The 15,129-nt window shown below is 49.4% G+C and overlaps 1 protein-coding gene across 1 annotated transcript in view; it reads left to right on the top strand.

Moving 5' to 3' along the window:
• Window positions 1-15,129, top strand: part of LOC8052045 (soluble guanylate cyclase 88E) — a 150,364-nt gene that overhangs the window by 99,877 nt on the left and 35,358 nt on the right. The window contains exons 6-9 of the mRNA XM_029995441.4: window positions 1,065-1,274; window positions 6,305-6,428; window positions 11,668-11,752; window positions 13,567-13,696. Coding sequence (XP_029851301.1) covers window positions 1,065-1,274; window positions 6,305-6,428; window positions 11,668-11,752; window positions 13,567-13,696 — 549 coding nt within the window. The remainder of the gene's footprint in view (window positions 1-1,064; window positions 1,275-6,304; window positions 6,429-11,667; window positions 11,753-13,566; window positions 13,697-15,129) is intronic.

Here is a 15,129-nt window from a genome sequence, read left to right as displayed (position 1 = left end):
TTGGGCGTCTAGCTCTGCGGTGGGAAGTTTTTGTCAGAAACTGGATTGACCGATTGAGTGTAACGTTTTTTTTTAGGTGTTGGGAATTTGTCAAGCTGTTTTCACAGTTTCTTTCCCAGCCCCTTTCATTGTAAAGTGGTAAATAAACATTGAATTGAATTTTAATTATAACAATTATGGGTTTTTTGATAAAAGGTCTCGGCCTCCTTCAGCTAGCCCTCTACCTCAGCACCCCACAGCACGCGTAAGCAAAGAATTATGTATAGCATGATGATTAACTTCCGCTCGACATGATTTGCTATGTTGTTGCACAATTTCATTGCATCTTAAAGACAATGACGTGTGTTATCCTCGATTTTAATTGTGCGTCGGTAATGGGTGTTGCATAGAAATCTGGCATCTCCGAGTACGAGCGTTGTAGAAAATTGTTAGGTACTTTTGCACGGTCTAATTACGTCCGCACCTAGCACAGAACATTTCAGTGTATTTTATTTCTTCGTTTTTTTTTTTTAAATTTTGTTAAGTTTCTAAATTTGTCAAATGAGGCAGGTGGGGTTGTAGTCGTACGCGTTGTAAATTTGAGACCCGACTCACGGACGGTGGACATGAATTCTATCGACGGGCAAAACTAATTGGCACCTCCGTGCATTGCCGCAGTCCTTGCCTGTCTTTTAATGGGCTTCGGGGACACCAGATGGCATTTCAAGGTCCAATTCCCAACTCGCACGACAAACGACAAACACTCTCGCAGCTATGTACCACGCACATTGTTGGCAGACATCTCTACGCTTCGATTGCCGAGGACCTAGTTTAACTCGCGGACAAATATTATCGTTTGTCGAGTGAGTGAGAGACGAAACGCGTTACATGGCCGATGAACCTTCTGAGAATGAATGTGGCACTCAGGGGCAGATAGAAAAATAGTTTTGTGTGTGTGGATGAAGGGCCAGTAAGTACGGTTTCTGGGGAAACTTGTAAAAAAAGATCGGTTATCGCTCACTGCCGGTGACGGGGCAGGGGGTGACGGGTCAAGAAAGCTCCTTTGGCGATCGTTTTGTGCACAGGGCGAAGAGGACCTGGTGAGTCGGTGCCTGCTGCCGGTAAAGGCGATCGTGTTCCTCGAGATTTTCCCGTTCTGCGTGGTGTTCGACGAGCAGCTGCGGATCACCAACATCGGCAACAGCCTGCAGGCCGTCATGCCGGCCGTGGTCGGACGACGAATCCCCGAAGTGTTCGACTTGGCCAAGCCACTCGTAGAGTGCTCCTGGAAGTCGGTGAGGCTGCCTCGGTACACGCGATATACGAGGGAAAGCAAACTATCCAAATACTTGACGAGGAAATGTACCGATGTTACTCGCACATCGTGACTCGAGCTTCGTTGCAGACATCTGCGAGACACGCGTCCTCAAGCATCTTCCAAGCACGTCATCCGTGCCTCGAACCTGTCTGTTGAGGATGCTCCAGACGGCGTCTGCGGGGCTCTCCTTCGTAGCCTTATGAACAATCCGCGTCCGAGAAAACGCAGGTCGCTCTCTCGCGTTGCGTAGAGGTAAAGGATTCGCCAAGACAGCAGAGGCAGTGACTGAGTTGAACGGCGAGATAGCGCGGCAGTCATGGCACCCTTCCCAGACACGAAGACGCGCGTCCAGCTGTTCTAATTAATCGACGGATTTTCGGCGCCAAGGCCAATTGATTCTCGCGGAGTAAATTCCCTAGTAAAGTATTTGCTGAAACCAGCGAGAGAGTTTGCAACGTAATGGCAGACTGGTTGCTCTCGCGCATGCGTGCGTCGCTGCTTTGCGAGGAGTGAAAAGCGGACGAAGAGGAGCGAAGCCTGCCTGCAGGCATCTGATCCTTCTCGCTCCTGGAATCGCAAACGCGCCCGACCCCGACCGAGCCATTGGAAACACTCTGAAATATAAGCGAGCCCGCGAAATTATATTTCTGACGTCACGGCGAGGGTGGTGACGTCGTAGGCCGTGGCACATGCGCGTCGCTTAAAGAATGAACGGGTTTTTCTTCCCGGCTTCCTCTGGACGGAGCTCTTTTCTTAGCAAACGATGAGTTTAAATAATAGCGTGTGTCATTCCTTACTTCGATAGTTTGGCTCCTCCTCCAGCGTAAGCTTCCTGCAGACTCGGGCTGCAGCCAAAGAGCGCGCGCTGGAGGCGGAGTTACACGTGCCTGTGGAGCCTGTCGCCGACTAGACAATAGGGACGAATGCTGGAAAGATGCAGACGCCCCTTTCAAAAAGTCTGACAAGAGGGAATCAAAACTACATCTGGCTGGGTACAATGGGCACTGGACGCCATCTTGAAGGATGCTCCCGGTTTGTTTACCTAGTAAGAGTTTTGTGGCGTAGTGAGGAGGTCGGATGTGAAATACAACTGCAGTTTTTTGTTTCTTTTTTTATCACGAGCTAAGAAATCTTTTATTTATCTGCTCGGGGTAAGAGCAAGGTACTCGGTGCTACCATTAATTTATCTGAAGTGAAAGTAGATTGGTTCCTTGAATGTTATTTATGTGTTTTGGTGATGCGATCGCAGCCACTTTGTTGTGAAAGATAAGTGAATGTTCGTGGCTAGGCAAGTTTCGAGGCTCGCCCTTGCATCATCCTATTATTCTAGAGTCTATTCCCGATCAGTCTTGAGCTTATGTACCACGCAGTGCGCAGTTGTCAACAATCCGGTGACTGCGGCCAACACATCGGTAGTCGCTGCGCCTGCAAGTGCTCTGACTGCCAAACTCACTAGCAAGTTGCAGTCGTCGCGCAAAGCAGATAGGCTTCCTGTCTAGAGTAACCTTTGCGAAAGAAGTGTCCCTTTATGTTTGCTTTAATGGCGTTAGCACCTCATTTGTGCAGACTGGTTGAGTAAACGCCAAATTTGATTATATCACAATTTTTACAGGGCCGCTTTTAAGTTCCGCCTCAGATTTTAACATTTGCACACACCCAAGGTTCCTACCTGAAAATCTATCGCACGAAATAAATTTTAATGTATCCTTTCATAAGTCTTATTTCGGCCGAATAATTTTTCGACGCTTCGTCGAACGTAATTGCTAAAACGATCATTCATTAGAAAACAATTGTTACACGTATTAACTACATCGATATTTTGATAACGTAACTTTGAAATATTCTTAGCGTTCTAAACGCTGTAATTAATCCGCTTTTTAATTCTGCGAGACAAGCACGCGAGGCCGTAGTTAAACCTATCTTCCGCATCTACGAGTAAAGCCTCCGCACGAATAAAACCGTGTTCAAAACCGATAGCCGCACATTTTTGGTGAATAACAATAGTAACTCTCTCCGCAGTGTATCAGGCTTGCTTGCAAATCTACGCGTCAAACGGTCCTTGCCGCGTCGAACGGGCAGTCGCCACCCCGATCGTGGCTGTCGTTTAGTTTGCACATCACGGCAGAACAAGGCAAATACAGTTTCTTCACGGATTCGGGCAACCAAGCCACTTTCTATCTGACTTTGCGCAGCAAAACACGAGCGTATTATGCTCAGGTCCGGCAGGGTGCGCGACCCAGGCGTTCGCCCAGGGCGCCGTCAAAAGGGGGCTGCGACAGCGTCCCCTTGGCTTTTATTTAGCTTTCAGATTCATTTGCACATGGCGCCCGACACGACGTTGTATGCTCGATCGCCATTTGTTTTTGGAATGCTGGTCTGGTCTCACAAAACGCTCGTGTTGGACCACTACTCAGAGGTCTACTAACAACGTGATGTCGCACCTAGTTGGCAGGGGTGCATAAGAGGGGGGGGGGGGGGGGGTGGACGCCATAGTCGGTGTTCGCCCAGGGCGCTTGATGGTGAAGGGCAGGCCCTGACTGTGATTAGCATTGCAACATTGAAACGTGCACAGACTGGCATGAGATGGCGTCGAATTGCCAGTCTGTCATTGTCAAGATGGCGTCGAATTCATTGTCGTGCGACAGATGGCGCTCTTATACCTAAGGGCCTTATTACGAGGCAGTGACAGTACAAGGAACCCGGAATTTTGATGCTTTCCTCATCGGCCAATGCTCAGACTCATTGGCTGGTGAGCGAGAGTGAAAAGTACCTCCCTTCGGTTACTTAGATTGAACAGTATCCCTTCCAAACATGAGAGTCCGGCCGCCCTTCGGGAACGCCCGCAGAAACCTCGGGACAAAAGCTCGCTTATTTTATCCGAAGGATCAAATAATCAACACGGCGGAGGTCACTTGGGCTACGGCGAAGGCGGCGGGATCAACGAAACCTTTTTTTAAGACAGTTCCGCGTGAGCGCGGCGTAACTAACCTTCAGGATTTTTTTTTTTATTCCGTTAGCGGTGCTCGCTTCTTGTATTGGCGGTGCTCGCTTCTTGAGCGCGCACAAAAAAACAAATCGATATTTTTTCGCAATTTGGGCGGCGCAGCAGACGTGTTTACGACCTTTGCAAACAACATCTTTGTTGCTTCCCAGGCTAGAAGAGGTTTTAAGCCGTCGTTGTTTCATGAGGTCCCGTAAGCAGCTGCCAGCCATTGCGTCCATTCTTTGGGCGCAGTCGAAGAACTTCATCGCTAGACGTAAGTTCAGGTCCCGTATAAAGCCGGCTTCAGTAAAGTGGCCGCTTCACTGATCGTACATCACATCTCAAGGTGTTGGCTGCAGACACAAGGACTGTCTGCAAACGCGCCTCGAGAATCTTCGAAACGTCTTGAATCTTTGTAGGCAGTGTTTGCATGGCCGTCACACGAGGAAGCCTGGGTCTGCAGACTGTGTGATGCAGCGTGAGCGTCCTTTCAAAGCCTCCCCGGCGGCGACAGCATAGCCGAGGTCCCTCCTCTGGACCTTGTCGAGCTCCGAGGTCTCGTATCGATCGAGCGCTGCAGGGCGCGACGGTTGAACGCCACAAAGGCGACGACGGAGGGATGACGCGGTCGGAATGGCGCCCCGCTGCGATGCCCGGGGATCCGTCTTCGTTTCTGGACGGAAGCCGGCCTCCAGTCCGTCCGGCCGAGAAGCTCTAATCTGTGCCGCGCAGTGGTCCCTGCTCCCCTTGCTTCTTGTTTCGAGTCGACAACTGAGCGCGACGCGTGACGTTTTAATTGTTCTTGCCGGGCGGTCGAGGGAATCTCCGCAGCGTCGCAATACATGGCTCGCATGTGACGTCGTGACTACGTGCTCGGGCTCAGTCGTACTTGCTCTGGCCGAGGAAAGCTCATCCAGTGGCGCGAAATATGCGCCGCAACTTCGCGGACACTGAATACGCTGGAAAAGTCATTGGCGCTTCTTTGGCGTACTTGGCAGGTTTTAAGAGATACGCGGTCTAATCTAGGAATAAACTTCCAAGTTGAGTTCCTCTACTTGAAAATGTTTGACAAACTGAAAAAAAAAAGAAAGTAGTGGGTACCCCAGACGCAGACAGAGGCAGTATCGGGTGTTCCAGCTCATATTGTATGCTTGGGTACACGCTAAGCAGCAACGTCACCGCAATGGCCGCTGGTGTGACGTCGATGCAGGCCATGCATAGGGTCGACATGAATGCGACGTCAACGTAGTTTGAAACCTACATAGAAGAATATGGAAACTGAGATAGTGCCACATTCCGTTCATCCCTAAGCTGAGAGTGTGATGGAAGCGCTCATTGGACCCTTCGCAGCCGCCGTTCTTTGCACTAGGGGACCACGCTACCCGTCCACGCCCGATGATCGGGGTCAGGTGATCAAAGATAGACCGCTCCGATCGTGGAGCTTCTGGTCAGCTGAGTGGTGAACAGAATAAGCAAGTTTCCCGCTCACAGAGTTGTAATCTCTGACCTTCGAGACGCCACGATCATTATAGTAAGCGCATTTTCCTTGTCGTTTTTGTTTTACTTTTTACTTTCCATTCACAGAGTTGTGTCTGACGACATCGAGCACGTTGCGGGGGTTTCCGCTAAAATGCGACTGCACGTTACCACGGCAACTGAACGTTCCGTCGCTTGGTAGCTTTGCCAGGTTGTCGTCGTACCTGGGACCTACGTCCGCAATGCCAAACGGAGTCAAATGCTTTTGTGCGAAGAACGTGCTTGTCATCTCTCGATAGGCTTTCCCATTTACGACCAAACGGCTTCGCCACTTCGGTGCGAGAGCATTACAGTTCACAACTTGCTTATGTTTGTGGCGAAGAAGAAAGTGCGTGGAAGGCAGGAAAAAAATGTGCTAGAAAATGAAGCAAGTGAGGCAAATCTTTGTATCTCGTCAGATTGTCGGCGATAAATAGCTTCATGCAGCAGCCAGGCGTTGGTGAATAGGATGGCGTGCAACCAACCGGAACGCATTTTTGTGCCCACAGATCTTGGGCCACACCAACAATGTTTTCGAGATGACGTCCCTCGAGGCAGTGAGAGCCAAGTGCAACGTGGAGGGCGGCCAGGACAATTCGTCGCAGTGTGACTTCAGCGAAGACGGCGACTTCAGTGAGTGCCTCCTCGATCTAGGCTCGTAGCAGAGAGGCCAGCTGCTCCTGCTCAGTGCGAAGCAGAGCCGTGCTACCCACACTGTCGAATCGGAAGCAAACCGAAAAACCGGAATCGAATCGTTGACGAAAATAATCCCTGGAGAAGAGGAACAAGGGGGGCAAAGGGCAAACACAAATCTCCGAACACAGCTAGGTGACTGGTGCGCCTCTAAAAAAATCCGCCTGGTCCTGCTTTACGCACGTCCAACTCCTGGTTAGTTCAGTTGGTAGAGCGCTCCACTGGAAATGGAAAGGTCCCTGGTTCGATAACAGGAACGGGCGAATTGTTCGGTCGCGCTCCAGTCACCTAGCTGTGTTTGGAATTTTGTCCCTCTTTTTTTCCTTCTCCAGGGATTATTTTCGCCCTTCTTGTCCAGCTCGCTCGCATCTTCTCATTTAATCGCATCATCACCGAATCGTTCCTTTGAGCCGAACAGGAACTGAACCGAACCGTAACTGAACCGGAAAAAAATATAACGATAGCCGGTTCAAAAGGGTTCGCGGCAATTTTTGTTTATTACAAAAGGAATGTTGGGGAAATAAAAGATTAGCAGCTGTACTTCTATGTAGTGATCAAGTCGTCAAATTCCGAATTTCAATGTATGAGAAATTGTGCTGTTTCTAAAATATGAAGGTGGCCTAGTTGGATATTCATCTTCGAAATAAATAGCGCGAAAGTCAAGTACAAACTGACGGCACAAGCGCTTTTTCTTTTTTTTGCTTGTACTTGACCTTCGCGCTATTTATTTTGAAAATTGTGGGTTTTCGTGGCAGTTTGAATGGGAACTATACATATAAATTAATCGTGTGTCACGCAGTTACGTTATGGTGCAAGACATGCTGTCAAGTAATGCCACTTCACGTAGCCCCGTGACGTAGTCAGGTAACTCACTGCGTCAAGTCGACTTAACTCGAGAACGTCGCTAAATGTATTGGACTTGTTAACACCCTGACGTCATATATCGTCACGACTTCTCACCGGGAGTCATGTTGCACCCGAACGTGCTCGACTGTCATGAGCCGGAGTCGAGTGCTCGGGTTCATGACAATCAGCATCGCCAAACATTCGCGTAATGGGTCGTGTTCAATCAAAGACGAGAATACACGAACCCTAACACTGTCTGAAACTGAACGCATGCTTCTTCTTTGGCAACCCCGGCGCATAACTGTGATGAACTCTGACGGTATATTTAGCTTCAGATCACGTGACCGCTTGTTCTGATAGACTTAAGGAGGGGAAAGGTGTTCCTTTCCTTTATTTCTTTTTTTGAGTCTGCCACTAAGCAGCGAGAAAAAGCTAAGGGGTGTTTTTGCATATTAGTAAATGTCAGGAATCAGCTTTTAACGGTATTTATGGAAAGTACAAAAATTGTTGCTTGACCCATCTTAGATGTTAAGGCACCTAAACAAGTTTTCGTTGTTGCTGATCTGTCCCAGAAAGTTGTCCCTGAGAACAGAAGCACTGAAAGGACCAAATGTGACCATTAATCCTTCGATAACTAGAACTACACGTGTGTACGGAAGAGATGCCTAAAAAGAAAGATCCTAATGGCCTTTGGGACAGCCGAATGGCAGCTCTAAATCTCATAGGAGTTTCGTCCTCAAGTTCATCCCCAAACTTTGTCCACCTCCGTATTTTATTTAAACTTCACAGTTTGTCTGTACTAAATTAAAGAAATGGATGATTATTGTTGACAAATGGCACAAATATAACTGTCGAATTAACACCCTCAAGCGGAGGAGGAGCTCCCTCGGGAATAATAAATATTCTCCCAAGGGGAAAAGGTGCTGTAAAAGAACTTGTTGTTGGGTTGGTCGGTGTTGACTGGATTGAACCGGGGTTAAAAGCGCTAAAAAGACGTACGCAAGATAGAAGACAAACACGATAGAAAAGAAGATAGAATACAAACCGTGTTTGTCTTCTATCTTGTGTACGTCTTTTTTGCGCTTTTAACCATGGTTCAAACATCTTCTAAAGGGGAATTGAAAAAAAAAAAAAAAATGTGGGGGTCCGGGGTGGAGTTGCGAAAACATACTGTGTTGTAAACGTTCCTATGCTCTGTATATTAGGCAAAGATGAAAAAGCGTGGTCCCGAAAACTATTTTGTTTACAACAACGCTGCTGCCAGAAAGCGCGTTTTCGTGGTGCCGGACGCCCGCGCCGTCCCTCCCGACGCTGCACCGAGCGAGAATACTTTGTGTCTCGAATCCTTTACTTGCGCTGAGCGCGAACCTTCTGCAGCGTGCATCTTGCACCACCGTATTGGATTCTCTAAGCAAGAAAAAATCGCAATGACTATATAGTGCTATGACGTCACGTGCAAAGCATGTGAAACAGTTTGCGATTTTCTGAACACTAGCAAGAGTGGATGTCCAAATTGTAAAACTGCGCAGTACAGTCTGGCGATGATATGCGGCAGCGTAATGAAACGTTAAAGCGCGCATGACTGATAAAGCACGGGGCTGTAGAGGGAGGGCCCAAAGCAAGTGCACGGAAAACCGAAAAGAGCATTATTGTAAACCCTTAATGTTCGCGAGCCCTCAATTTTCGCGAATTTCGCGAATTGAAGAATTCGCGAAATTTAAGGGCGCGCGAAAATTTCGGTCCTTAAAATTTTCAATGCAGGCGTCTTGAATTCGCGAAATTTAGTGGTCGCGATTATGTCATCTGTGACCGATTCGCGAAAAATAGGGGCCGCGAAAATAGAGGGTTTTACTGTAGCTTTCCGAGAAAATATTTTGCGAAGTTTCGAGCTCTTGCGAGTCGACGTCCAAATGTGCTTAATAGTAGGAATATATATGGTCTGTCCTGCGCGCTATTTGTGTGCCATTAGGAATATCATCGCATCTCTATGCATTTCTTTTTTGCAGTAAGGCCTCGTATAGGGGATTATTTGCGAGAATACCAATTCTCTGTCTGCACATTTCGTGTAATTGTCTTCAGATCTATTATGTGAGTACACAGTCTTTTTTGGCCTACTCCGCGACCCGGCGTTTCCCACTGCCAATCAGCGAACCAAAAGCCCCCTTTCCTCAGACTCCACAGCTGGCGTCTTCGAGTGTCGGTTTCAAGCGGTTATGTGAACTTTATACAGGTTTATTTATTGATGACAATAATATATATAGATATAATTAATGACTGAGGATTTGACAACATAAATAAAGGACCGATCACCTTTAAAGATTTATGATATTGAAGCTGCTTTAAAAAGCTACGTGTTCCTGACACGTACTTAACTCCTCAAACATATGCAAAATAGTTATTGCCTCTTTTATGCGATGAACAACAGTTTCACGTGTCTATGGGCAGGACGAAAGCAAAGTAGACAGGAGCGCGTGGCGGAACTACGACGATTGCGCACGCAGACCGCCAGGAACGGAACAATTAAGTAGCTGCAATGTCGGGTAGAGTATGAGGTACCACTTTGTTATACTATTTAACGAAGAATCACCACTTAGCGAGGGTGATGCTTAGCTGCAAATTAAATTGACCGGCATCTTGTCAAGAACAAGCTTCAAACGCCAAGTTATGCTCACTTGAGTACGCGCTATTTTAGTCCAGAATCAATCTGAATACGAAGGTGCGTATCTATTAGAAGGAACATTTTTGAACGCTCCATTCTGCGGGATTCTTCGCCAGCATCACAGTGCTGAGTGTAAACAATGTTGGTTAGGAAAACTACCGTTGTGCTTGCCGCTCAATGTTTCTATAATCGGTAGACTGCAAGGGCTTGTCCTAAAACTTTCGTGAGATCTTGAAAATATTATTGTTCTTAACTCAGTTGCGTCGTCGTCATATATATTGTGAAACGTATTTCGTAAACTAGATTTCACGATATATATGGCGAGGAGGTGCCCATTTCATGATTTTATGCACCGCAATAAATTCCCAAGTTTAAGAGCACAACGAGGATTTATTTAATACTGCGACGCAAAGTTGTACCAATCGTGGGTATTTAAGGCGACCTACCAAACTGATGATCTTTTGATTCGGGTAAAATATATGCGAAAGAGGTAAACAAATAAAGATTGAGTCGTATAAACATGTTTTGTATGTTGGTCTAGCTCGTCTTTTACCGTGTCGTTGAAAGTAAATAACGCGATTTCTTATTTATGGTACCTGAAAATAAAATGATGGAAGCGTGCTGAGGGATAGTGACTCCTTGAGGTCACGCGACCTCAGGGGGGGGGGGGGGGTGGAGGGGTCGTGTGACGTCAGGGGGGTCACGTGACCTGGGGAGTCGCGTGTTCTCGAGGGGGGGGGGGGGGGGGTAACGTGACCTCGCGGTTACGCCGACGCCGACACCGCTCAAGCCGGAAACGGGCCACTAAGAGCTGCGCTCTAAAAATTAAAGCCGTTTACAACTGCCTGTGGCACCAATTTAGAGCGCAGCTCTTGAGGAGGAGGAGGGAGGGGTACTGAGTGGAGGGTATATCCTTCCTCCCTCCTCCTCCTCACCTCCTCATCCTGCCTGCTACTCTTCCCTCTGAGCGGCGTCGCCGTCGCCTTACGAGGCTCACGTGACCTCACGGGGGTCACGTGACCTCACATCAGGCGTGACGTCATCAGTGCCTTCACTGATGACGTCATCGGCATCCGCATCGTCATCGTCACTGATGACGTCATCGGCATCGTCATCGTCACTAATGACGTCACCAGCGACGTCACTGATGACGTCATCGGCATCGTCATCATCACTGATGACGTCACCAGTGACGTCACGTGTCCCATAATGCACCGAGCAGTTACGCCGACGGCGACGCCGCTCAAGCCGGAAACGGGCGGCTAAGAGCTGCGCTCTAAAAACTAGAAAGTTTCTCGTTTCACGGTTGAAAAAGGGCCTATTGCCGAAAGGACGCGGAATATATATTCTCAATTTAGCGGTTCAATACGGCTTGAACCGTTATATTTGCTCCCTGGGAGTGAACCGGAACTGAACCGAAATCCCCGAACCTGAACCGAACCGATAAAAATTTCCGTTCGACACTATGGGGCTACCCACACTGCCCACTGTGCACCTCAAAGCTGAAGGCCTTTCAGAGCCACTCTTCGCGTATCGCACAACAAGCTGAAAATCCTCGACTGCGCGCACTGTTCGAGCGAATTTCAATCTCCGGAAGCTGTCAAAGGAATACTCGAGCGTAGGAGCAGAGTTCTCGATGACTGGACGAAGCTGACCTGAAGTGTCTTCTCGCAGATTACGAAGACGCGTTGCTTCACCTCAAGGGACAGATGATGTACATGGACGAGTGGCAGAGCATGGTCTACTTGGCAACGCCCGTGTGAGTATTCGCCTGGAAACACTCGGAGAGTTTTAATCTCCTCACACACCGTACAAAGCGTTCGCTGTATTATATAACGGGTGCTCGAAACATGTTTGCTCGTCGTTGCGTCGTTGCATGCGGGTGGCGTCATATCTCTACTTTGTTTCGCCTTAAGTACATGTGCAGTCGACAGGAGCTGAGGGAACCCATCAGAGAGCGTCCAAAGCGTACCATCGTGGTTTTAGAGCGCAGCTCTTACGGTACGTTTGCACTTGCGGATCCGCCAGCGAATCCGCCCAGCTTTTGCCTCTGGGGCGAAACGCTGGGCGGAAAACGCGGCGGGGAGCCGTATAGGTCCGGGTTCTATTTCTGCCGCCGGACGAGGCGTTTCGCTGACCGGATGTGACATTCTTGCGCAGTGCGACGCTACCTACGTCACGAGTAGCGTTCTTCCGGGAGCAGCAACGCCCGGGAGAGACAGCCGAGGTGGGAACTCTCGTGCCTTCTCGTCATATTCGACGGGATTTTACGAGAACAGCTACCGCAGCCAGCGCCGCCGCTCAAAGGAAATAGAAGTAAACGCAACCCACTCGTCGCCGCCGCCGCCGGGAGCGCATCCGCTCCCGCGGGTCCGGATTCCTTCTTATCTGTTAACGTACATTAGGCGGCCGTTTCTGGCTTGAGCGGTGTCGCCGTCGGCTTAACCGCGCGTCGCATCATGGGAAATGTCCCATAATGCACCGCGCGGGGAGAAGGAAGAGGCGAGGTAGAAGGGGAGGAGGGGGAGGAAAAGAACGGGAGGGGGAGGAGGAGGAGGCGAAGAGGACAAGGGAGGAGGGATGAGGGGGTGAAGCAGGACGAGGGGGTGGAGGGGGAAGAAGAGAGGAGGAGGAATGAGGAAGAGGGAGGGGATCAGGGGAAAAGGAAGTGAAGCAGGAGGAGGAAGGGAGGAGGACGAGGAGGAGGAAGGAGGGAGAGGAGAGAGGAGGAGTGGCAGAGAGAATGAGGAGGAGGGAGGAGGGGTATACCCTCTTCTCAGTACCCTTCCCTCCTCCTCCTCAAGAGCTGCGCTCTCAGTTGGCGTTACAGGCTTTCGTTTTTTGTCATATTTCTATACGTGTTTTATCAATACTGAACTAATCGTAAGCAAAAAAGGCCCACTGACTCGCGATTTTAATGCTCTTTGATTGGTCTCATTAGGTCGTAGCGTCCGCGGCGTCTGAACTGGAGCTGCAGCCGCGTATAGTCGGTTTTGAACGCCTGTGCACAGGAAGCTTCTACGAGGGCGGCCGGCTAACGCTCGTAGCCAGTGTACTGTCCAATTATCATGAATAATGCCGCGTGCAGTGCGAGCTCGTCACCGCTGGTTCACACATGCATCGCAGAGCTGAGATAACGTAAACTCGGCGCTGACTCATTGCTGAGCTAGTGCTGCAGTATGTGCGTAGGCAGGAAAAGTCTGGCTCGCAGGAGCGACGATTCAGCGCTAATATGACACAAAGTCGGTGCTGCGTTTATAGCGTTCGTCTACGGCCGCAATGTGTGCGTGAACAGGTCACATCATTAAAGTTCCACGACAAGAGATTCCTACAATTAGCGACATCCCTCGAAGCACCAACTGCGTGGCGTGCAAGTTTTAGGAAGCGAATGGCTGCGCACAGCAGAAGACTGAACTGAGTGACGCCATTTGGTTCCAGCGGATTGGGCTCTGTCATTTCTATCGGTTGTCGTTACCTGTAAAAAGAGTCTCAGGGAGATGACTGTACTGCCCGATCCTTTCAATCGTCGAGGAGCCAGTGAACGAGCCTGTTCCGATGTCCTGGACTTGGCAGGATGCGCGACCTGGAGACGATGGTGCTCACGGGGCTGTACATCAACGACCTGAGCATGCACGACTTCAGCAGGGACATGGTGCTCGCGGGACAGCAGCAGTCTGCCGAACTCAAGCTGGCTCTGGATCAGGTCCGTGGTCTCTGGCCACTTTCTTAGAGTCAATACGAATGTCGACGTTGGTGACGCACCGCCATTAGTACGAGTAAAACTGATTATACCAAAGTGACCGGACCCGGGGAAAGTAGCGTCATGGTCGCCATTTTGGTTCATGGAATGAGCAGTTTCTCCTTCTCTAATCTTGGTGAGGGATTTAAATCCGCTGGTGACACTTTATAACGACGTTTCTTGTATACCGAGATTTCGCTATCCAAACACCGGCCATACAAGCGTACATCGTACCGCGTGCACCACACGCGACGTCGCTGCTTGGAGGCATTGAAAATAATTTTCCTACCTCGGAATAGGTAAGAAAATTCATTATACGGAATATGTAGAGATACGCATGCTTGATAATTGGGCATGCACACTGCCAAAGACGCTTCTATTGGCGAGGAACACTTTCAGCATCAAAGTAGCCGCACCGCGCTGAGCTCAGCCGTGCAGCCACTTTGAAGTCTGCCCGTGCGGGCTGTGCTGGCTCGGCGGCCAGCCCGCCACCCTCTCCCTCTTACCGGGGGCTGGGCTGCTGCGCCGCCATGGAGAGGGCTGCTCCGGTGGCGCTCCTGGGAACTACGCCGCGCGCGAGCCAATGGGAGCCCCGTTCCTTGAATATAGGACGCGCGCCAGCCAATCGGAGCCTATCCATCAAATCGCTGCTACAGACGGCAGGCTTCGCTCCATCGGGACAGGGGAGTTTAGGTGCCGTTTGGCGCGGCTTCAAAAGCTGATAACGCCGCTTCGCTTTATGGGACAAGTAGTGCTTTGGCATTAAAATGCCCCATAGAGATATTGACGCGACTGGTTCCGAACGTCTTTTGCGAAGCTTCAAAGATTTGAAGGAACCGAAATTGCGATCGCCATGACAGCTGAGATCAATCAGCAAATCACCGTCCGAGCGGTCTATGTGTTAGTATATCCTTGTGTCCGGCTAGCAGGCGGGGAAGACAATGGCCCTACTTTTCCAGGATCCAGTCGCACTGCCGGGCACCTGTGCTTGTACTGTCGAAAGCGTGATTTGATACAACATGCGAGCGCTACTATACTCCATTCCATACTTGGTGTACAACACTGTCAAAGCTACTGGCGCGAGCATCTTAGTCGTAGTAGAAGTAGTAGTGGTAATAATAATAATAATGATAAATAATAACAAAAATAATAGATGGCCACGCGCTCGCGCTAGTAGCTTTGACAGCGTTGTATAAGCTCTGGGTTAGCGTAAGCTAGGGCGAAGACCAAGCAATGAGCACGAGCATGTGTCTTGAACTGTGATCCGTAGAAAGACTGTGCGAGCTACTCGATCGTTCTCCGTGTTGTCTTCTTCCCAGACTCTTGAAACACGTTTTAAAACATCGCTCGCGTTATAAAACAATGCGATTATTCTGTATCGAGTGACTACACACAAT

This window comes from Ixodes scapularis, unplaced genomic scaffold, assembly GCF_016920785.2.
Source record: "Ixodes scapularis isolate PalLabHiFi unplaced genomic scaffold, ASM1692078v2 PGA_scaffold7__128_contigs__length_106722199, whole genome shotgun sequence".
Taxonomy (NCBI): Eukaryota; Metazoa; Arthropoda; class Arachnida; order Ixodida; family Ixodidae; genus Ixodes; species Ixodes scapularis.
The sequence above is the reverse complement of the archived record's forward strand: the minus strand, read 5'-3'. Positions and strand labels throughout refer to the sequence as shown.